The 24,955-nt window shown below is 48.0% G+C and overlaps 1 protein-coding gene across 4 annotated transcripts in view; it reads left to right on the forward strand.

Moving 5' to 3' along the window:
* The window catches only part of RAB27A (RAB27A, member RAS oncogene family), a 40,348-nt gene that overhangs the window by 12,249 nt on the left and 3,144 nt on the right, over positions 1-24,955 (forward strand). For 2 of the 4 annotated variants that reach the window (XM_068122373.2, XM_068122371.2), the window contains exons 2-5: positions 10,636-10,702; positions 11,402-11,565; positions 12,902-12,978; positions 17,618-17,721. In XM_068122373.2, coding sequence (XP_067978474.1) covers positions 11,416-11,565; positions 12,902-12,978; positions 17,618-17,721 — 331 coding nt within the window. In that variant the 5' untranslated portion in view covers positions 10,636-10,702; positions 11,402-11,415. The remainder of the gene's footprint in view (positions 1-10,635; positions 10,703-11,401; positions 11,566-12,901; positions 12,979-17,617; positions 17,722-24,955) is intronic. The other 2 variants (XM_068122370.2, XM_068122375.2) reach the window with 1 other exon arrangement.

Genomic DNA, 24,955 nt, shown 5'->3' on the forward strand with positions numbered 1-24,955 from the left:
AGCCGAGTATTCACTACATGGATGCCTTTAGGAACGTGGAGTTCACGGTTAGTCCGTGCAGGAAAGTTCTCTACATGGGCGCCTTGAGGAACGTGGAGTTCACGGTTAGTCCGTGCATGAAAGTTCACTACATGGACGCCTTTAGGAACTGCGTTCACGGTTAATCCGTGTAGGAATCTTGGCTCGGCGGCTCCGCCGCATTCAGTGCTTCAACTTCTCAGAACTTCCCTAATAATTAGGGTGGGACCCCTTGTCCCTGTAGTCCCATGAATAGCGGTCTCCTTCTCGGCCACTACTTTGCCAATCCTTCCTTCGGGAGCGGCCGTAACTCAGGGAGCCTCCACAATAATATTGATTGCGGCCACCACCAAAACTACCGCCCAGTTGTCCTCTCCTGTAGACCTCTCGACGCCTACGAAATGCCTTCCCTACTGTTATGGTCCGACCCTCCAAATCCTTGCCATTCCAATTCTTCTCTGCCTCTCTGGCGTCTTTTGTGCTGGCAAACGTGACAAAGCCGAACCCTCTTGACTGTTGCGTTTCCCAGTCTCTTACCAACCGCACTTCCACCAGCGGCCCATATCTGTTGAAGACAGAGGTCAGAACTTCTTCCTCTGTTTTGAAGTTCAGTCCCCCTACAAATAACTTGGCACTTTTGTCGCCATCCCGAGCTGGTGTGGTGTTATTTTCCCTGCTGGGCTCTTTACCAACCCTCAGGTTACCATAAACTTGACCCCCGGCCAAATCATTCCCGATAACCACAGATACACCCTCTACAGGAAGCGTGGCTTGTAAACCGACGGTGACCGGTCCTGACACCAAATCGGACTCCAAATGGATGACATGAAGGGGAGCACTAACACCGCCCCCGATCCCCTGTAAACGAACACTATCCCCCGTTGCCGTCTCCTCGGACCATGGCAAAATGCCTTCAAGCATTAAAGATTGATGTGCCCCTGTGTCCCTCAATATCCTAACCGGTTTCCGGTTAGTCGAGGCTCCATCCCGTGACACAAACCCCTCTGAAATAAATGGTTGGTAACCCTTTTGATGGCGATTTCTCACAATGGCCATTGCATTTGGAGTCGTAATAGTCGGACTCCGCTCTGGGTCTTCCCTGTTCATGCGGTAACAACTGGACATCAAGTGTCCAGGTTTCTTGCAAAAAGCGCAAGTAGGCCCGGAGGAAAAACTCGTGGTCTGCCTCGGGCCCCCCGAACTATAAGTTTGTCTTGGGCCCGCATCCCTCTGATTTCGAACAGGTGGGGTATCATAGTTGTCCCCATAATCATCTCGAGGCCGCCGCCATGTAAGGTCGTTCTCCGCCCCGGGTGTTCCATAACTCCCCTGCTGAAGTCTAGGCGAGGAGTTAGGTTTGTGGACCCCTATTCGGTGGGTTAAGGCGTAATCATCTGCCATGGTGGCTGCGTCCCACAACTTTGGTACTTTCTTTTCCTGCAGGTACACTTTGATGTCCTCGTGGACACACTGCTGGAATTCCTCCACCAGGATCAAGTCACGCAATGTTTCGAAGTCTTTCCCGACTCCTTTTGACTCACACCACCGATCAAACATGTTTTCTTTCACTCTGGCAAACTCCACATGGGTCTCACTCTCCCTCTTCCTGGCATTCCTGAATTTTTGCCTGTAAGCTTCCGGAACCAACTCATAGGCTTTGAGGATGTGCTTCTTCAGTACCTCATAATCTACACATTGGTCCATTGGTAGCGCCGAATAAATTTCCTGAGCTTTCCCCACCAGCACACTTTGCACGAGTATGGTCCAGGCCTCCTCCGGCCAGTTTAATTGTCGAGCCACTTTCTCAAAGTGTGGAAAAAATTTCGCGACTTCCTTTTCACTGAACGGTGGAACCAGCCTCACATGTCTGCCCACATCCCAGGTTTTCTGGTTAGGTGTCGACCCCGTCAGCAAGGGTGGTGCCTCTCCCCGTTCTCTCATTAACTCCAGCTCCTTGAATTTGATTTCTTGCTGAAGCTCCATGTCACGTTCCTTTAATTCCCTTTCCGCTTTTCTCTCCTCTGCTTCGAGTTCCCTTGCAGCTCTCCTCTCCTCTGCTTCTGCTTTCCTTTCCTCTGTTTTCATCCTTTCTAACCTTTCCTGGAGTTCTCGTTCCACTCTCCTTTCTTCTTCTGCTCTTTCCTTTTCTGCTTTCCTTTCTTCTTCTGCTAACCTTTCCTGGAGTTCTCGTTCCACTCTCCTTTCCTCTGCTTGTTTCTCTTCTCTCCTCTCTTCTGCTTTCCTTTCTTCTTCTGCTCTTTCCTTTTCTGCTTTCCTTTCTTCTTCTGCTCTTTCCTTTTCTGCTTTCCTTTCTTCTTCTTTGATCCGTTCCTGGCTCCGTAATTGCAACTCCAGTTTCCGGAGCTCAACGTCTTCTGGTTCTTCGGGTAGCCACTCCCAGGCTAACTCGTCCCATGTTCCTAATCCCACCATAGATTGTATCACCGTGGCCTGCAACTCTGCCTTCCTCAAATTAGTTCGGACCTCCAAGTTAAAATGTTTGGCCAATTTCAAGAGGTCCGACTTTAACGCTCGGAACTGTGCCTCACTCGGTGTTACCGCAAAGTTCTGTGCCACAAACGCCATGGTGACTATCATTAACACCTGTTAACCTTCACCCAAGACTTTACCCCAATTTCCCCAAAAATTTTCCAATTAATACTTAATTAATAAATTTTAATTAATAAAAATATTATTTTATTATTTTATACAATTTTAGATCCCGGACGTAGACCCAATTGCGAATCCGCAAATCGTAATTTGGACGAGCCCCCAATTCTGTTACGTGGTCCCCTCGGTGACTACCTGGTCTCGGTGACCCCCGGACCGTGAGAGGACCTTCGCCAGAAAGTAGTATTATATATATGCGCTTTCGCAACGCAATCCCTATGAATTCCACCCAAGAGAAACTGATGTGCAATGATATATTTCCAGGGTAAGGAGATCATACGATTTCAATGATACAATCACGGATATTCCCCGAGCAATCAACAACAAACAACCATCAACAATTCCCAATCCACAATCAATTCCCTATATGATTAAGATGGCCATCTTATATATGTGTCCACTTCTGTACTCACGACCCCCTTTTGGTCTCTGCCCCTCACAATGTCTCTGGGCCCCTCCTGACTGAGATGCTGGTCGGTGTCGCCGCACTCGGGCGGTTGAACGAACCCCGGGTGGACGTGTTTCCACCGGGCAGGTATCGTAGCAGGCACCGCGGCTGCAGCCCCTCGTGGCCACGCGAAGCGGGTACGGTAAAGCAAGCCAAAAGCCCCACGCCGCTTGCAAGGCGTGTTAGGCCCCAACGCGCGACCCGTACGCGTCTGTTTAGACGGTGCCGCGAACGGTGCCAGACGCGGGGTCGATGCACGGCCCCACGTCAACTTGACGTCTCCACCGGGTAGGTACACGTCCCGGTAACTCCTCTCGCCAGACGGGTTTCGGAACGCCGCTTTTCCACGCAGCGCAAGGTCGATCCCACCTTTCGTCGGAGCGGGGCGAGGAAGAATAATACTCGTCCCTTTTCTTCCGTTTCCGGTCACTTCCGTTTCCGGACACTTTTTCAGAAGGGCTCCTGACCCTCCAACCACAACAACCCTTAATCTACTCCACATGGATAAGCAAAGACCTGAATGGTAATTCACATACATTCACATAAATATGTAACACTAAATCAATAATAACCATAAGTATATGATTGAACAAGCTGCAGCTTGAATCTAGCAAAGAGGCAAGCAAAGGAGATAGAAATACCTCCTTTTTTTGATACAAAGTTGAAGCTCATGGAAGGGCTGGAACCTTGGAAATGGTAACAAACTTTGCAGTAAGAGGTCATTTGGCCCATCATGCCCACGCTGCACCAGATACTTTCACCCATCCACACACAAGCTACCGACAAGTCCTGGCAAAATCCAATCTTGGAATAACATGATTATCATTTGCTAGAATATGCATTAAATAATGGATCTATAGGTGGGATGTGGCTGAAACGATCAAATATGAATGAATTTACTAATTTCTAAGGTTCATGCCCCCATTAGTTTGCCTTTATGTAGTTGTTCATGGAAATGGTCATCCTAATTACTTTTTCCCCACTACATGTTGCTAAAGTTGCAGCAATCGACCTCCTTTTGTGTTTGTTATATAAACATTGACTGAGGATTGTGATGTAACATGATTATCATTGTGTGGGAGTGTGACACATGATCCCATGACTTTGCATCAAAGGTGGGGCATGGGAAGGGCGGGTGGGGTGGGAAAGGTATAAAACAAATGGACACCAATAGGACTTCCAGGAAAGAAGTCTATTTCAAAAAAGTGGATCTGGGGTGTTTAAATGGGGGTCGAAAAGATCAAGGTTTTGGATGAGGGAAGATACGAGATGGTGGTGAACAGCCGTTTTAAAGACCTGGAGGGAGGAGTGGGGTTGAAGAGAGTAAGGGAGTTTGTTCCAGAGACGGGAGAAAAGAGGAATGAAAGAGTGGAGGTGAGCAGAGTATTGATTTTGGCACTTTCACCAGAAGAGGGTTGGTGAAAGCTTTTGTGTGACCTGAAGGAATATTTGGGGGACAGAGCTGGGGGAGATAGGCCGGAGATGATTCGGTAGAAGACAGACCCCACCTACCTGCCTACGGTGAGTGAGTGAAAGGCCCTCAGAGTTGGGTTCATCACAGGAGATGCCATTGATTCTGAAAGTTTTGGTTTCAACAGCGTGAAGCCAAGATAGGTGAGGCAGGAGCACCAGCCTAGAGGGGAGACAACACAACAACATGCATTTGAAGGCCATTTTCCCTGCCAGAGCGGGGGTTCGCCTTGCGGTCCCCATGACAATCTTCTCCCTTTTGCCATATTTTCTGCACCTCTCCTTGTTAACCCCCTTGCCTGCATTTCTTCTTCCACCATCTTTAGCCAAGTCTTTCTCAGTCTTCCCCGTCCTCTACTTCCTTCTACATTCATTTCCATCACTCTTCTCAACCAGTCACTTTCATCCTTCCTCAACACATGACCAAACCATCTCAACCTGTTCCTCTTCACAGCATCAATCGCAGGCTCTATTCCAATCATCTTTCACAATTCATCATTTGTTTTCCTCTCCAACGATACTCCACACATCCACCGAACCATTCACATTTCCAGCCTTCGTTGCTGCTCTACGTTTATGACCCATGTCTTGCTCCCATAAATCACAACACTTCTCACACATGCAGCATACACCTTTCCCTTCAGCTTCAACGACACCCCTCATCAGCACGCCACTCAGTTCCCGAAACTTCTTCCATGCACATCTCACTCGAGCAACCGTTGCCGAGTCTGATCCACCTCCTCCATTCAGCATGTCTCCGAGGTAGCAAAATGTTTTCACACCTTCCAGCTTCACGCCGTCTCCAAGATCCAACTCAAAATTTCCTCCATCTGCAGCTCCCTCTGTGCACACCTTACATTTGAATGTAGCTGCCACACTGGTTAATGACCCTCTCAGACCACTACATTTTTGATGAACCCACTCAGCGCTCATTGTACATTGAATGGAGTTCATTCCGACACCCTTCCTACACACACAGCACATGGCCACTTCCCAGTTCTTTCCACCTCACCACATGCTTTACCACTTGCCATCACCTTCGTCTTTCCGATATTCATCTTCAGACCTTTTGTCTCAATACATTCCTTCCACTTCATCTTTTCAATCAATCAAGGGGAGAGCAGTATTCAATCAAGCTGTGGATGAAAGCCTTTTATGTGGTGAGGAGCTCAGGTGTGCCAAGGAAGGACTTCACATGATGGAGGATGCTCTGTCAGCGACTGGCTTTGGAGGCCAGCTTGGAAATGTGGTTTTCTCAGGAAAGATCATGGCCGATATTGAGACCCAAAAGCTTGAGTGACAGAACTTCTTGGAGAGGATTGTTGAGAAAGTAGATGGGAGGGTTGTCCAGATGGTCTTTTCGGAGAGACTGAGTGAGATTTGTCAGGGTTGAGACATGTTCAACTTGTTTGACCAGTCTGATTTTGTCGAGGTCTGCAGAGTGAAGAGGCTGCAGACTGCCGATCTGAGGGATGAGGTATGGAGCGGCAGAGTGGAGTTATCAGCAAAGAGATGGAGAGGATTTTCCAGAGTTGGAGAGATCATTGATTAAGACCAGAAAAAGCACAGGGCCCAGAACACTGCCTTCAAGAACTCCAGCCTGAACAGGAAGGGGAGATGAGAGAAATCCATTTAGGGCCACACGTTGACCGACCGGTGAGGAAGTCTGCAAGCCATGCATGGAGGCTTCCATGGATACCATAATAAGTTTGGTGAGCAGAGCGGGGTGCCAGACTGTATCGAAGGCACGTGATAAGTCAAGGGAGACGGCTCTAATTTCCTGTTTGGCATTGAGGACCTCCATCCATTGTTGAGACAGCAGTAGCAGCGTGTCCAGAGTAGAGTGACCTGGTCTGAATCCAAATTGATGATCAGAGATCAAGCCATTGGAGAAGAGGAAGGATTTGATATCCGAAGCAATGATGGATCCCATGACTGCTGATAATTGGGAGCAGGCTGATTTGTCTGTAGTAGCGGTGATGTTGGTTGATTTCCAAGCAGATGACCTTGAGCAAAAGAGGGTGAAGAGAACAGAGGGTGAGAGAGAGAGCAGAGCAAATCCAGGATCACTCGATAAAGACAGAGTCCAGAAGCAGCTGGGTAGGGTTGCTACAAAGTGCGATGGGTTTGGGGTACAAGATTTTGAGGCAAAGTGTTGAGGCATTCAGCTTTTTCACGTGTGGAGTCAGCTGTGTAGCCGTTTGAGGTAAGGGAGGGGATAGAGGGGGAACAAACACCAGAAACATTTGACCAGATGCCCCCAGGATTTGGAGGGAGACAGGTTTGAGAGTTCACTCTTGAGAGAAGAGAGATATTGTTTCCTGGCTCTCCTGAGTGTAGACACACACTTGTTCCAAGCTTTGTGAAAAGATTGGAGATTGCCTTCATTTGGATTTGCCTTCCATGAGAAGGTGAATTGTTTCAGGGCAACTGTCTCGCCACAAGATTCAGTGTACCGTGGACGGGTGGAAGGGTATAACAACTGAAGACGAGATGGGATAAATCTGTGCATGAGAGCAATTTATTTTGGAAGAATTCCCAGGATGAGTTTGGCAGAGGGAGTAGAGATGGGAGACCAGTCCAGATGATTGGCTGCTTGAAGACCGTGCCAGTCGGCCTGAGTGAAATGCCAGACTCGTCGACACTGAGGACTTTATTAAGTTCTAATTTTAAAATAAACAAGTATCCATCTTCTGCTGTCTCCTTTCTTCTCTTGCATGCTCTGCTCTTTCTATGCTTTAACCACACCACCCCCACCCCCCTGCCCACCAGGTATGCAGGATGCACAAGGTCAACCAGCGACCCCAATCTGGTGAAACACAAAAAATCCAGGATCACTAACTACCTCAACTCATTTGTTCCTCTATTTCCCCCCCCCCCCCCCCTCCTGACCTGTGGATAAAAACTTTCACATTCTCTTCAATCTCATTCTTCACTCCAAATCTTTAAGACAGCTGTTCACCACCTTCTCAAATCTTCCTCCATTCAAAACCACAATCTTTTATACACCTGCTAATCCAACACCTCGTTCCCCACCCCCCGAACCTCCAATTTCGGTTTTTTTGCTTCTGCATCCATCTTGTCCACGCCTTGCGCTCTCTTACCCCATCATCCCTTGTTTGGCTGCCTCCATTTATTTTCTGCCTTGGCCTGCTGTTGGCATTTCCCCCTTCTCTTTCTGCTGTACCTTTGTCATGTTGTCCTGATCTGTATTGTTCTAGCTCTTCCACGAGCCTTCACTTTGTATGCAAAAAACAATTTGTACAAAACTCAATCTCTAACAAAACTTATTTTCAGTTTCATCTTTGTCCAAATAACTTGGCAAGTGTAGTCACTGTTATGAGGGTACAAATGTATCATTCAGTAGGAAAAATGCCTGATTTTTCAATTTGTGTCTCGTACGAGGGTGTAGATGTAGCACACTTACTTTGTAAGTTATCTCGTCTGTATGTAATGCCTGACCCATTTATAAACCATCAAATTGAGGCAGCACAGGCAAGATGCTTCATTAAGGTTCCCAACCTTCGGGATTCATTTTGAGCCAGGCATCCCATCTGCTACAATTAGTTGGTTGTTCATGATCAGCCTCTGGATTATTAACAGGATGCGAGTTGTCAAGTACTGAGCAAATTGAAAATTGTTCCTGTAACCTAGAGGCACCAACAGTGGCCCAGCTGTACTCCAAAAAATGTCAGCCGCCATGGTCTCGATACCCCAAATTTCTATCAATTATACAAGGAGTGAAGTTGTTGTCTTGGCAACTCCAACAAGCTTTGCATCCACTGCTCAGTTTACCTTTGCTAAGATTTTTAAAATGAACTTTTAGGCCATCGTAAAAATTGTATAAAAATCAGTTTTATGAAATTAATAACTTGTGGGCTACTTTGTTCGCTGTCTTTTGGAGTTTTGGGTTAATTTTGTGTATTAAGCATGTAACTAGTTTCATAGCAAAAAATGTTCCTGTCTGTGTATTGTTGCAATTGTACAGGGTGGGCCTGAAAGTCCCTTTACCCCTTCCCAGTAAAGCTTTTATTCATAAACTTTTAATATACAGATTTTGTCATGCAGTAATAAACCAGTCATTGTGTCCATCATTCTCCAGAATCAGTGTTTCCGCATACCAGGGGGAAGTGAAGGGAGGAAGGTGCGAGGAAGGTCCCAATTATCAGCAAAGTCATGGAATCCATCATTGCTTCGGATCTGAAATCTTTCCTCTTCTCCAATGGCTTGATCTCTGATCATCAATTTGGTTTCAGACCTGGTCACTCTACTCTGGACATGCTGCTTCTGCTTTCTCAACAATGGATGGAGGTCCTCAATGCCAAACAGGAAATTCGAGCTGTCTCCCTTGACATATCATGTGCCTTTGATACGGTCTGGCACCCCGCTCTGCTCACCAAACTCTCCTCCTTTGGTATCCATGGAAATCTCCACGTATGGCTGGCAGACTTCCTCTCTAGTCGTAGTCAACGTGTGGCCCTGAATGGGTTTCTCTCATCTCCTCTTCCTGTTCAGGCTGGAGTTCCCCAAGGCAGTGTTCTTGGCCCTGTGCTTTTTCTGGTCTTCATCAATGATCTCTGACTCTTGAAAATCCTCTATCTCTTTGCTGATGACTCCACTCTCTGCTACTCCATTCCTCATCCCTCAGATCGGCAGTCTGCAGCCTCCTCACTTTCTGCAGACCTGGACAAAATCAGACTGGGAAAAACAAGTGGAACATGTCTTTCAATCCTGACAAATCTCACACTCTTACGATGTCTCTCCGAAAAGACCGACTGGACAACCCTCCCATCTACTTTCTGAATAATCCTCTCCAAGAAGTTCTGTCACTCGAGCTTTTGGGTCTCACTATCTGCCATGATCTTTCCTGGGAAAACCACATTTCCAAGCTGGCCTCCAAAGCCAGTCGCTGACTGGGCATCCTCCGTCGTGCAAAGTCCTTCCTTGGCACACCTGAGCTCCTCACCACATACAAGGCTTTCATCCACAGCTCAATGGAGTACTGCTCTCCCCTCTGGCCTGGTGCTCCTGCCTCACACCTAGCTCGTCTTCACGCTGTTGAAACCAAAGCGTTCAGAATCATTGGAATCTCCCGCGATGACGCTATCTCCGAGGGCCTTTCACTTAATCACCGCAGGCAGGTTGGTGGTCTTTCCGTCTTCTACCGACTCCTCTCCGGCCTTGCTCCCCCAGCTCTCTGGGCTCTGTCCCCCAAATATTCCTGCAGGTCGCACAAGATCTGCCTGCAACCCTCTTATGGTTAAACTGCCAAAATCAACTCTCTGCTCACCTTCACTCCTTCATTCCTCTTTTCTCCTGCCTCTGGAACAAACTCCCTCACACTCTTCAATCCCACTCCTCCCTCCAGGTCTTTAAAACGGCTGTTCACCACCATCTCTTATCTTCCCCAATCCAAAACCTTGATCTTTTCTACCCCTGCTAATTTCACCCCAAATCCACTTTTTTGAGGTGGCTTTTGACTTCTTTCCTGGAAGTCCTTGGTGTCCTTGCGTCTTATACTTATTCTGCCTCCCCCCCAGGCCCTCTCCCTCCAAAAACATCTCCCGATGTCCCTGCTCTCAAATGTTTTGTGTGCTTCCTCCCCTTCTCGCCCCATCTTGTCGACTGCTCCCCTTTTTATATACTGTTTGCTTGTTTGTTTGATTTGTTTGTTTGATAAATGTTAGTTAGCTCTTTCACAAGCCTCGACTCTATATACAAAAAAAAATTATTTTTGCGGTGGTAAAGCAACTTTCAGGACAAGGACATTGGTGGAGGCCATTTGACTTAGGCCTGTGCTCCAACTTGTTCTTTTCTAAATTGAAATTTTACATTTTCATTTATAAATGATTTGGACGATTACATTGATGACATGATCAACAATAACAGCACTTGTAGAGAACATGCTTCTACCTGACTGAACAATTTACGTTTTGTATGCCATTATAGGCCAGATCTGCATCTGGACCAGAACCAAAATCTAACCTGCTCGTTCTTGTCACCTACCCAACCTGTACCCGTCCACAAAGTTTCATCGGAATCTAACTTTGATATCCTCCGTCAAACCACCAAACAAGTCAAGCTTCAGTTGTGGAGGTAATCAAATTTAAGGAAGAATGCTCTATTTTTCCACATTCGTGTTGAACTTTATTTTTGTAAAACTAAAGACTTCAATATTTTATACAACAAGAGTTCACTTTAACGTAGTGCTTCCACCTCCCACATCATTTCAGGCACGTGTAGACATTACCATCCTGGCCTGGATAGACCCTGCACTCGCCACGTTGAGTGTTTAAGTTGTTTTGAATATTTTGCCGTTATTGGTTTTGATATTCATATTTGGAGATTCAAAGCTCTTCAACATGAATGGTAGTATCACCAGTTGTTTTTTTTCACTCGTGTGGTTTTAAACGTCATGTCGAGTCTCAGAAATAGTCTTGTTCCCACTTGAATTTGGAATTGAGCTTTATTATTTTGTAATTTACACGGTTGTATCACACCTGCTAATAATGCTCATCACTTTAGCTTTCAATCATTTTAACCCGATTAAAACACGTATTGACTTATCTTGACTAACTGCAAGATGCCAACCTTGAGGTGTAGTTTGAGGGGGTATGGTCATGTAGCATTTGATGTTTGTTTTGATTTTTGAAATACCATTTTATTGCCATCTACATGTGCAGGCCCATCATAACTAAAAGCTCATCGGATTATATTCCCTTGCGATATCAAACCCATTATATTGATGCTTTTTTTTTTTTTTTTTTTTTTTACTGCGTGTGCATATTCCTGTAGATACCTGTACTGCCATGGATGGAGATTACGATTATTTGCTGAAATTGTTGGCATTGGGAGATTCTGGTGTGGGTAAGACGTGCTTCTTGCACCAATATACTCAAGGAAAGTTCAACAGCAAGTTTCTCACCACTGTTGGCATCGACTTCCAGGAAAAGCGAGTGGTATGTCCTGCTGTATGGGATGTGTGATGCTTTTGGTCGTTTCATTGCGGGAGGAAATGAACAGTTGAAAATATGATTAGGTGGAGGTGTGTTTTTGCTTTTGTATTTTTACAAAAGCAATTGTAGATAGCTGGAGGAAGTGTGAAGAGCATTAGTCACTTTTCAACTTCTAGAGGTAGGAGGGGTTAGGGGAGAAGAGGGAGTTGGGTAGATAGGTGTATGTGTATGCACACAAGCATGCACATCTCATTCCTTTAAGTTTAAAAAGGGAAATGTTTGGTATCAAAACGATTTATTTTTTACCTGCCAATCTTTGTCATTGTTGAATGCAACGTTTGTGGCCTGTTTTACAACCCCTTGTGTGTGGATAATCAATCCTTGGCTGTCACCAGCATTTGGTGTGTAAATCCATTTTTCTAAAGATTTGAGGTTGCTGAAGTGTTCTGGGCCTGTTCCTTTACCAAGGAATGACGAATGTTTAAAACTTTGATGTTCCAATTAAAAGCAATAAATGATTCCATTTAAATGTTCATATGTTGAATGAAACAAATCTATTTGTTTATTCTTATTTGATTTGCATGATCGATTTCAGCTAAGGTGGTTGCGATGACAAATTATTACTGGCTGAAGTGCCCGTCCATGACATGTCCCCGTAAATACAATAAATATTATTTTGGCTCTTATAACCTTGTATAGCTTCAGTTTCCAAAAAAAGTAGTCCTCGTTCTATTTTCTAGAAAATGCAATCCCTGTCCAGAGGTTCAGCTGCATTCCATATTTTTTCAGCATAAAAGTTGAATTTGCAAATTCCCCCCTTTTTTTCTTTTTCTTGCCAAACCGCATAATTTCCAGCTTAAAAGCTGTTATGTATGATTAACGTGACTTCATGGGAAGCATTTTTGAGACGATGTAGTAAAGATGGATACATATTGTTTAGTTAGGATTGAAAAGGATGGATCAAACGTAATTGGTGAGTGCATGCTCATTATTGATTGGATAATTTTGCACGGAGCAGTGAGTGGATTGATGTATAAATTAACCAATCGGCAATCATTCTCGACAATGATTTCTGGAGTGTTTTATAAATTTACAATTGTACAATTTATTTCAGAAAACGTGACACTTTGCAAAAAAAAAAAAAAAATCATTTGTGCAATTCATTGTCTGAAACCATAGATAAGTTGATTCCGAGTGCAAGTCGAGGCCCAGGTTTCCAGAGAAAAAAATGAATTTGCTTTTAAACTGAAAAATATGATCGATACATTCACATGTGCCATAGCTCCATTGTAGTGAGATTGTTGTTGGTTTATTTTATTTTTTCCTGATCTGGCTACAGTCATACAAACAAGACAGTGCAACAGGGCGAACACAGAAATTGCATCTGCAGTTATGGGACACTGCTGGACAAGAGAGGTAAATATTTCTTCTTGTATACACTTTTTCACCAGCACAATGTGAATATGCAAAACACAAACTTTTAATCTACCAATTTAAATTATTTCATGGACTTTTTAAAAGGTTAATTGTGTTGCACCCGTGTTTTCATTTGGAGCCATATCTCTAAGCTACTTGCACCGCCCACCATGAAATGGTGGTGCATCGTCGAGCGGCAGAGGTTGGATGTGGTAAATAGAGGAGCATATCCTGTTTGAAATAAAATTTGGCATCAATGTTATTCATTGCATGTTCTCGAATCATTTCAAAAGTGAATGTTGTGCTTTACCTGCATGCACAGCTTTTCAAGTGGGAGATGGACAAACGCATTGACAGGCACTGCCATTCGCAATATATCTTTATTATGAAACATGTGTCTGTTTGTCCATCAACTACTCCCTCAGTGTTGTGCTTTCCCTGCCAAACCTTCTGTGGAATGTTTTGGGGTCCCAGTGGTTGTTGAAAGGTAGGTGGTAGATTTCAAAAATACCTCGATACAATTATGATTGAGTTTTGATCCATATGAAGCCGTTCCCAATCCGGAAGTAAACACAATTACAAATGGTCACTGATTTGATATTTCATTACAGTTGTAATTTTGAATTTGCACCTGAACAACACCGCTTTTATCCATCCCACCGTGGGTGAGATTTCTTAAATTTCTCCATCCAATTATTTTGACTTTTGATCTGAATGAAGTATTTCTTATCGGTCCTTTCTCGCTGGCAGATTTGTCTATTTGTCACAACAGATCAGAGTCCATATTTGTTTACCTTTAGTGTTTGTAGCATTGTTATATTGATGCCATAGTATTCATTTGTGATTGGAATTATGCTTTTTGGAATCAAAGGGGGGGTGCAAAGTGCCCCTCCCTTTATATAAGGGATCATTTCTCTGTATGCAGTTTTAACATGGGGACTGAAAATGTTTCTTGGCTTCGACTGGACGAAATCGGCTGCAAATTTCAGAAGTAAATGCTTTGTACATCGAGGTAATAGGTTCCAAATTTCAGCAATGTCTGTTTCCGCATTCTTGAGTTTTATTTAGAAAACCCTCAATCATGTTGGTGTCTGTCCGTCCGTCTCTCTGCCCAAATGTTAGCATTCATATCAAGGGCTATGCATTGAAACCATCTGAAACTTGGAATATACATTGGCCAATAGGTCGTTAATGGCTTTCAAAACATATTCAACCTAAGTGCTATAGTTTTTGTTTTAAAATTAAATGTATATAAATATATACATAAATAAATATATAAATATATATATATACACTTTATAACACTTCAAAATATTATTACCCAAATCCGTGCTGGATTAATGGCCGAATGGATAAGGCATCAGACTCCTTATCTGGGGAGTGTAGGTTTGAGTGCCATCTGGGTTGAATAATTTTTTACTTCTTACTTTTTGAAGTATTTTATATTGTCATGAAAACTCAGAGGTGTGAAGCACCCCTCCCTTTATATGGGATAGTTTCTTCTCTGTATGCAACTTTAACATGGGGACTGAAAATTCGTTTCGCTGCTTCTACTGGTATATTATATATACAAGCAACGGTACCTGCCCTATGGGCGGAGCTTCAATTGGGAGGCCCAAATGAAAAGGCTAAATATCAGAAATTGAAGGCGTTTTTTTCTTTTAAACGATTTATATAAACATCCGTTAAATCTCGATCGGTGCAGCCGTTTGTGCGGCACCTGGGAAAATAACGTCATGCGGGAGCAGGTATCAGCAGGATGTGGCAGTGTGGGAGTCCACATTTGCACCGATCACTGCACCAGGTGCCGCACAAACGGCAAACCATGGAAAGGGTGCTGGAGAGGAGGATAAGGAAGAAGGTGAAGATCGACAAAATGCAGTTTGGATTTATGCCAGGAAGAGGAACGACAGACACTTATTATTGAGGCAGTTGCAGGAGAAGTACATGGAGAAGAGGAAGTTGTTTCTTGGGTTTGTTGATCTGGAGAAAGCATTTGATAGGGTTCCAACTGAAGTATTGACATGGGCATGGAGGAAGTTAGGAGTGGAGGAATGGTTGATCAGAGTAGTGATGGCAATGTACAAAAGAGCGCGCACAGCTGTAAGGATGAAGGACGGGAACAGTGGTGAGTTTGAGGTGAAGGTGGGAGTGCATCAGGGGTCGGTACTAAGTCCACTACTATTTGTAGCTGTGATGGAGGTGCTGGCTCAGAACGTAAAAGAGGGTTTACCATGGGAGTTGTATGCAGATCTGGTTTTGATTGCGGAAACCATGGATGGACTGAAGGAAAAGATGTACAAGTGGAAGGAATGTATGGAGACAAAAGGTCTGAAGGTGAATATAGGAAAGACAAAGGTGATGGCAAGTGGTAAAGCATGTGGTGAGGTGGAAAGAACTGGGAAGTGGCCATGTGCTGTGTGCAGGAAGGGTGTCGGAGTGAACGCCATTCAATGTACAATGTGCGCTGAGTGGGTTCATCAAAAATGTAGTGGTCTGAGAGGGTCATTAACCAGTGTGGCAGCAACATTCAAATGTAAGGTGTGCACAGAGGGAGCTGCAGATGGAGGAAATATTGAGTTGGATATTGGAGATGGCATGAAGCTGGAAGGTGTGAAAACATTTTGCTACCTCGGAGACATGCTGAATGGAGAAGGTGGATCAGACACGGCAATGGTTGCTAGAGTGAGATGTGCATGGAAGAAGTTTCGGGAACTGAGGCGTTCTGATGAGGAGGGGAGTGTCGTTGAAGCTGAAGGGAAAGGTGTATGCTGCATGTGAGAAGTGTTATGATTTATGGGAGCGAGACATGGGTCACGAATGTAGAGCAGCAACGGAGGCTGGAAAGGGTGGAAATGCGAATGGTTCGGTGGATGTGCGGAGTATCGTTGAGAGAGAGAGAAGACAAATGATGAATTGCGAAAGATGATGGCAATAGAGCCTGTGATTGATGCTGTGTAGAGGAACAGGTTGAGATGGTTTGGTCATGTGTTGAGGAAGGATGAAAGTGACTGGTTGAGAAGAGTGATGGAAATGAATGTAGAACGAAGTAGAGAATGGGGAAGACTGACAAAGACTTGGCTAAAGATGGTGGAAGAAGAAATGCGGGCAAGGGGGTTAACAAGGAGAGATGCAGAAAATAGGGCAATATGGAGAAGATTGTCATGGGGACCGCAAGGCTAACCCCCGCTCTAGCAGGGAAAATGGTCTTAAAATGCATGTTGTGTTGTTGTTGTATGATGGCACAACTTTTTCCTTGTGAACATTTCATTATGAATAGTACTGCTGATGCTGTGCATATGAAAGCCCTTCTAAAAGGAATTTGAGCTCCAGAGTACCACACTGTAACTCCTTCATCATTATATATGGTGTCCACAGTCTTATGGTTTAAAAAATTTTTACAACCAAATTTAAAGATATAATGCCGTTCTCTTTCTGGAACTGAGTATTACAAATCAGCTCCATCAGCAAACTCCAAAATCCTTTCACCTTCATTTCTCACACCATATCCGTAACCCCCATGAACCCCCTCAAAACCGTCCATACTCCTTCCCACATGTCCATTTAGGTCTCCTCCTACCACAACAACTTCCTCATCTTTCACGTTTTCCATCAGCTTCTCTATAGCACACCAGAACTTGTCCTTCTCTTCATCGCTCCGACCAACCTGCGGAGCATATCCCGAGATGATGTTCACCATCAACCTTTCACTCACTAGTCACACTCACCACACTGTCCACAAACTCCTCAGAAAACAGGACACCAACACCATTCACGCCCTCCGGGCACCCTTGCCACACAAACTTGTATTTCTGTCCCTGCCTACCCTTCACCATTCTCACACCACTTCCCTTCCATCTCGTCTCCTGCACACAACATATGTCCACTCTTCTTCTGACAAATACTTCCACCACTTCTCCTGATCTATGTCATTGGCCCGACATTCCATGTCCTCAGAAACCGATCTCCACGTCGGGCATCAGACGTTTCGTTGTCATAAATGGAATGATTTCCACCCTTGCTTCGATCGGGGTCCCCACCTTGAGTTTTGACGAGAGGGAGTGGGGTCCCCCACGGGGTACTTCGGGCTGTACCCTGCCCATATGTAGTCGTAATTGTCATGGTTCTCTTTTTGAGGCAATGTTTTTATGGCCGGATGCCCTTCCTGACGCCAACCCTTTTAGTCGCCTCTTACGACACGCAGGGATACGGTGTATCTATTCTAAACTGGGGTACACACCAGAAAAATTTAAAGATATAATGATGTGACATTAATACAATGATTATGATCAATGATACAATGAATGACCCTTTATAATCTTGTATGAACCTTTCTAGAGCATTACTTGGTTCCTCCTCAGAACACAAGGGTAGTCTAGCATGCACATGAGATTTTCTGTTGTGTGGCATTTTCTACAAGCTATGGAATGTCCCTCCTTTTCTATAGTTTGGCACTTACCATATAAAAGGGCCTTTTCTATACCCCTGGCATTTTCCCCAATAATTTATAAATGGCCTTTGTCAAACTTAACATATCAAACCCAAAATACTGGGATGTTTCAATATCTATATTGAGAATGTTGCTCGTTCTAAAATCCTTGTAAAAGATTTGTTATGATGTGCACTCTTGTGATTTCAGATTTCGGAGTTTGACCACGACCTTCTTTCGGGATGCTATGGGGTTTCTCGTGCTGTTTGATATCACAAGTGAACAGAGCTTTGTCAACGTCCAAAGTTGGATAAGTATGTGCCAGTTTTCTGCTTGCATCTGCTTTATTGTTCTTGATGTGGTGTTTTGTTGTGTGGCATGCCTACAACATCACTATGCTGACAGGTTTAATTAAGACAGTATGTTCCACTTCACAAACATATTGCATGTCAATCTGAATGTCAATGAAGATGTAAAATGTAGTGAAACATGTAAAAAAAGGACATTTTCTGTCATCACTGAATACAATGATCTTCTTTTTTTTTTCTTTTTTTTTTTCTTCTATTGCTTCAAGCAGCATTACTATATAAAATTTTGTGTGCTCCTATTTTGTCCTGCTTCAATATAAAGTGTGACTGCTGTTGTACCATTGGAACGACTACATTAAAGCTTTCGGTCCTGTTTCTTCCTTTCAAGAAAGACCGGCTTTTAAAACCAGCATCCTTTTGTTTAAATGGCCCTTTTTTGTCCCAATCCAGTAAATCGATGTTTTCCAATGGTACCATTTTTATTATTCTACAACAGTATAAACCCTTTAGAACGAGAACTGCACTCTGTAGAGCGCATACCTCCAGGCCAAGCGGTTTACGTTTTGTATTTCACTGATGGACGCATCTGCAGCCAGACCTGAACTAAAATCTAATTGGCTTGTTCTTATCACCTGCCCAAGTCGTCCACCTACTTTTGGCATAATCCATGCACAACTGTGCATGTGCTTTGTGTGAGTGCTTGCACATTACATACACACATACACACATACACACATACACACATCTATCTATAATTCCAGTAGTGTGTGTGTGTGTGTGTGTGTGTGTGTGTGTGTGTGTGTGTGTGTGTGTGTGTGTGTGTTTGTCTGTGACCGCTGTTTCTCGACAACCACGGGTCCGATATACTTGAAACTTGCCAGGTATATTGCTGGGGACCCGAGGATGTGCCTTTTCAAGGTTTGAAATTAATCGGACAAGTGGTTCCCAAGGTATGGTCACCGTACTCGCAAGCCGTTCGCTTTGGCTTTGCGAATGGACCAAACCATTTCATGTAAATAGAGGGGGGGGTTCTACCGTACTCGCAAGCCGTTCGCTTTGGCTTTGCGAATGGACCAAACCATTTCATGTAAATAGAGGGGGGGGGGGGGTTCTGTGGTCGTTACTGCCACGTGGTTTCAAAGTTTTTTTTGTTGTTGTTGTTTGCACGCATGTTTTTTTGCACCCACGTACGGGCACGCCCTAGTAATAATAATTATAATTATAATAATAATTAATGTAATGACTTGCAGTTGGGATTAAAATCAAAAGAATCAACCTTAAGTTAATCAACCTTTAATGAGCAGAACAAATAACTGCTCGACGTTTCGATCGCAACACAACCATGCATCCACTGACCTTTTTTGAAAGTATAGAAAAACAACTCTAAATTCCCCTTATATACATGTGATAAAGGGGGTGGGGTAACCGAACCCACCAATCAATGCTGCTCTGGAAACACAAGCCCTTCAAATTTCGGTATGTTAGATCAAAGCAAACCCTACATTAAATCAAATAAAAACACATTTTGGGATATTAAAGCAAACCAAAACCAACAGTTGAATCAAATGTTAATTCAAACAACCGCAACACAATTCAATAAATGGATTAAAAACGAACATGAATACATTCCTTGCTTCAAGTGATGGTAGTAATTTTAATCAATTAAGTTCATGGATATATTGTAAACATGAAATGTAATGGTTTGAGCTACCAGAGCAATTGTGACATAGTGTAAGAAAGGGTGAGATCTTTTTCTTTCTCACCCTTTTAAGTATTAGACCCTTGAAGTCCCCCAAGACCTGTTAGATGTTAGACCCATTAGATGTTTGCCCTCTCCCCCCCTCCCCCCCTTCCCCCCCAACCTGTGCCCCCAAGGACCCTTAAGACCACTTTTACCTTTGACACTAAAAACTTTGGACACCTTTCAGATCCCTTCACCCTTCCAACCTTTTATACCCTGTAAACCTTTACACCCCTTAAGTACCTTTTGACCAATTAGACCGTAACACCACTTTGACGCCTTACACCCTTCAGACTGATTAGACAGCTTGAACCCTTGAACATTTATAGCTTTACACCACTTGGAACTTTTTTGATGACAAATAAATAACATCACCAATATAAATTAATTTGTGCAAAATAAATATTTCTTTTATGATTGGAAGAAATAATAACACACCAACTTGAGCTCGGTCAGGTCATTATTCTAAGTTTGAATAAGCCCATGCCTCTGTGGCAACGTGGTGAGGCGAGTGTAGTGAGCCAATCCACACTAGTAAGTATATAATGCAAAGACGAACTGATTGGATTATGGCATCAACATATCAAAGGTCAGATGTCAGGTGAAAATGTGATACTTGAGAACAGCTGAATGGATTTTAAATTAAACTTGGTCGAAGTATGTATAATGATGTAATAATGTGGGTGGAGGCATATTGGTCGACGTGACGTCAGTGGCCTAGTTATGGCCTTGTCAATTGTGATGAATCGCTTTTTTTAAATTCTATCAGGATCCGTGTCTTCCTCACACACATCCAATGAATCTACCAAGTTTTGTCTGAATCTCCATCCACCTTTTGGGATATTGTCACCAACAGATAGCCTGGTAAAATCACAACCTTTGGTGGTGGAGGCAATAAAGCATGACAGATGGCTGCTTCTCCTTTTAGGAAGAAAAGATGGTATTGTAGCGGTTACCGCTGGATGTACATAATCGCCTTGCACCGGCCAGAACACGGCCAGACGCGCCTCTCCCGGGCATGCCCGCACTCACTGTTCCCGGGCACTCCCGGGCACTCCCGGGCACGCCCGGTCTCGTCTTTCCCGGGCATGCCCGCTCTCGCCTTTCCAGGGCTCGCCCAGAGCGTCCGGGCATGCCCGCTCTCGCCTTTCCAGGGCTCGCCCAGAGCGTCCGGGCATGCCCGCTCTCGCCTTTCCAGGGCTCGCCCAGAGCGTCCGGGCATGCCCGCTATCGCCTTTCCAGGGCACGCCCAGAGCGTCCGGGCATGCCCGCTATCGCCTTTCCAGGGCTCGCCCAGAGCGTCCGGGCATGCCCGCTATCGCCTTTCCAGTGCTCGCCCAGAGCGCCCGGGCACGCCCAGCCTCGACTTGCCAGGCCGCAGCCAAACACGCCCGGGCAGGTCCAGACTCGCCTTTCCAAGGCTCGCCCTTGACACCCGGGCATGCTCGGTATAGCTTTTGCCGGGCAAACTTCCCGACATAAATGTGTATATATATTGTTGCCCGAAAAACGGGCTTGTCAGAATACCTGAGCTGTTTTGTTTCAATAAAGCAACTCGGACGAATTCCGTCTTTGGTCGCGTCAATTCTTTCGACTCGCGTTGGAGCGCAGTTCCTTCATTGGTGACCTACCGACATGGATACGGCAGTGACGCTTAAACTGCCTACCTTCTGGGAGACTCACGCGGCTGTTTGGTTCGCCCAGGCGGACTCCCAGTTCGCCCTGCGAGGCATCACCGCGGACGACACCCGCTTCCACCATGTTGTGGCGGCGCTCGGTTCCACCACCGCCGCCCGCGCCTTGAGCCTCCTCCAGCACCCGCCGGCTGCTGACAAATACGACGCGCTGAAGACGCTCCTCCTCGGCGCTTTCGCCCTCTCACCGGCAGCACGTGCACGGCGCCTGCTTGACCTGCCCGAGCTCAGCGACACGCGCCCGTCCGAGCGCATGGACTATATGCTCTCGTTGCTCGGCGAGCACTCTCCGGCATTCCTGTTCCGGGAGCTGTTCCTCCGTCAGCTGCCTAACCCGGTACGCCTCGCCCTGGCTGGCACTTTGATCACGGATTCCCACGCCCTCGCCAGGGAAGCCGATAAGATCTCCTCGGCGGGCCAGCACATCGGCGCGGTTACCTGGAGCCCGCCGCCGTCCGAGGCGACGCCCACGACGCCCGAGCGCCCTGCGCGGTTGGAGGCCGAACTGCCGGTGCAACTGGCGGCCGCCACGCCGCACCGCCCACTTCCGACACGACGGCCGGGGCCTCCACCTGACCGGGCGTGGTGTTATTACCACGCCAGGTTCGGACACAAGGCTCGGACGTGCCGGCCCCCGTGCACTTTCGGCAGGTCGGGAAACGGCCGGGCCGGCGTTCATTCCCAGCCATGAGCGCCGGCCACTCGGGCAACTTGCTGTTTATTCGGGACAAAGCGTCTGGACGGCGTTTCCTGTGCGACACCGGCGCCCAACTGAGCGTCATACCTGCCTCCGAGCAGGACAGGCTGGACGCAGTTTGCGGCCCCTCTTTGGTCGCTGCTAATGGCTCGGCCATACGCACTTTCGGCCCACGCGTCGTCACCCTCTGCTTCGGCAGCCAGCGCTTTCAATGGACTTTTGTTACCGCCAGCGTCCCCGTGGCTTTGCTGGGCGCCGACTTCCTCTGCGCGCACGGGCTGCTGGTCGACGTCAAACGACGTCGCCTTGTCCACGCCGAGACGTTCAGCTCCCTGGCGTGCACAATGAGCAGCTCCGCGCCGACCGAACTGGCGTGCGCCCTCCCGGCAACGAACGAGTTCGCTCGCCTGCTCGTGGAATTCCCGGCCCTCACGCGGCCGACGTTTTCGGCCGTCGCGGTGCGGCACGGGATCGAGCACCACATACCCACTACGGGCCCGCCGGTCTACGCCAGGGCCCGCCGCCTCGACCCAGCCAAGCTCGCCGTGGCAAAGGCCGAATTCGACGCGTTGGAGCACCTCGGCATCGTGCGGCGCTCCGATAGTGCGTGGGCCTCGCCACTGCACATCGTGCCAAAGCCGGGGGGTGGATGGCTCCCGTGTAGCGACTACCGCCGTCTCAATGACGCTACCACCCCCGACAGGTACCCGATCCCGCATATTCAGGACTTTTCCGCCCGTTTGGCGGGACGGGTCATCTTTTCGAAAATTGACCTGATACGGGGCTACCACCAGGTACCTGTCCGGGCGGCCGACGTCCCGAAGATGGCCGTCATCACGCCGTTCGGCCTGTTCGAATTTTTGCGGATGCCATTTGGCCTGAAGAACGCGGCCCAGGCGTTCCAGCGCTTGATGGACGGCGTGCTGCGCGACCTGCCGTTTCTTTTCGGCTATCTGGACGACATCCTCGTCGCCAGCACGTCCCGCGCCGAGCACCTCCTCCACCTCCGAACACTGTTCGGTCGCCTCAGCGAGCACGGCTTAATTGTCAACCCGGTCAAATGCCACTTCGGCGCGACGACCGTTGACTTTTTGGGCCACCGCATCACCAAGACCGGGGCCGTGCCGCTGCCGACCAAGGTCGAGGCCATCACCACGTTCCCGTGTCCCCGTTCCATCAAGGCCCTCCAAGAGTTCCTCGGCATGGTGAATTTTTATCAGCGATTCGTGCCCCGCGCTGCTCAGCTCATGCGGCCCCTTTACGAGGCCCTCCGGGGCAAGCCGGCCAAGCATGACATTGTTTGGTCCGCGGCCATGGACGCGGCCTTCGCCAGTGCCAAACGGTCCCTCGCCGACGCAACGCTGCTGGCTCACCCGGTGCTCAACGCGCCCATCGCCCTCACTACGGACGCCTCCAACTACGCGGTGGGCGCCGTCCATGAGCAATGGGTGGACGGGGTTTGGCAGCCACTCGCTTTTTTCAGCCGGCAACTCCGGCCGAACGAGTTAAACTACAGCACGTTCGACCGCGAGCTGCTCGGGCTATTCCTGGCCGTTCGCCATTTCCGACACCTCCTGGAGGGCCGCCCGTTCACGGCTTTCGTCGACCACAAGCCGTTGGTCTACGCAATGGCTAAGGTCACGGAGCCGTGGTCGGCCCGCCAGCAGCGCCACCTCTCCGCCGTGTCAGAGTTCACCACGGACATCCAGCACGTCGCCGGCAAAGACAACGCCGTGGCCGACTGCCTTTCGCGGGCCAGCGCGAACGCGGTCCACCTCGGCGTGGACTTCACGCTCATGGCGGCCGACCAGACCACCGACGCCTCGGTGCAGGCACTCCGCGTGGCGGACACGGGCCTCCGCCTGGCCGACATCCCCTTCGCGGGCACCGTCCTGCTCTGCGACGTCTCCCAGGGCCAGCCTCGCCCCATCGTGCCCGTTTCCTGGCAGCGCCGCATCTTCGCCTCCATCCACGGCCTTTCTCACCCGGGCCGGAAAGCTTCTCAGAAGCTGGTGTCGGCGCGTTTCGTCTGGCACGGCCTTCGACGAAACATCCGCGACTGGGCCAACGCCTGCACGGCCTGCCAGCGAGCCAAGGTCCACCGCCACACCCAGGCCCCGCTGGCACCTTTCGCCGTGCCTGAACGGCGTTTCGACCACGTCCACGTGGACCTGGTGGGTCCCCTGCCCCCCTCGCGGGGGTTCACCCACCTGCTCACCATGGTGGACAGGACCACCAGGTGGCCGGAGGCCGTGCCCCTCGCCTCCACCACCACCGCCGACGTGGCGCAGGCGTTCATCGCCACCTGGGTCGCGCGCTTCGGCGCACCAGCGGACATCTCATCCGACCGCGGCCCACAGTTCACGTCTGAGCTTTGGGGCGCGGACGCCCGTTCGTTGGGGGTCACGCTGCACCGCACCACGGCCTACCACCCCCAAGCCAATGGGTTGTGCGAGTGGTTTCACCGCTCCATGAAGGCCGCACTCATGGCCGGCCTTCAGGACGACGGTTGGGCCGACCGGCTGCCGTGGGTCCTTTTGGGCCTTCGCACGGCCCCCAAGGAAGACCTCCAGGCATCCGCCGCCGAGCTCGTCTACGGCCAGCCACTCCGCGTCCCGGGCGAATTCGTGCCTGATGCTACCAGTCCCTGGTCTGCCGCTCGCCAGCGCTCGGACCTCCAGGAGGCCGCCCGACGATTTGCCTCCGTGCCGACGTCCCGCCACGGTGGCCCCCAGTCCTACGTCCCCCCGGCGCTTCGCACAGTGGAGTACGTCTTTGTGCATCATGACGCGCACCGGGGGCCACTCCGGCCGCCGTACGACGGGCCCTTCCGGGTCGACAAGTCTTTCATCGTCGACTTCGGCGGCCGGCCGGACCGGATTTCTGTGGACCGCCTCAAACCGGCGCACATGGACGTCGACCGACCACCACGGTTGGCCCTTCCTCCGCGGCGAGGCCGCCCCCCGTCCACAGTTCCCCCCACTCGACCACCCACCACCACGTCAGACCCCTCCCCACGACCCTCCAGGGGTCGCTTCGGCCGGGTCATCCGGACCCCCCTTAAATTGACCCTGCCGGTGCAGGTCGATTCTGGAGGGGCGTGTGTAG

The sequence above is a fragment of the Myxine glutinosa genome, chromosome 7 (genome assembly GCF_964187855.1).
Source record: "Myxine glutinosa chromosome 7, kmMyxGlut1.1, whole genome shotgun sequence".
Taxonomy (NCBI): domain Eukaryota; kingdom Metazoa; phylum Chordata; class Myxini; order Myxiniformes; family Myxinidae; genus Myxine; species Myxine glutinosa.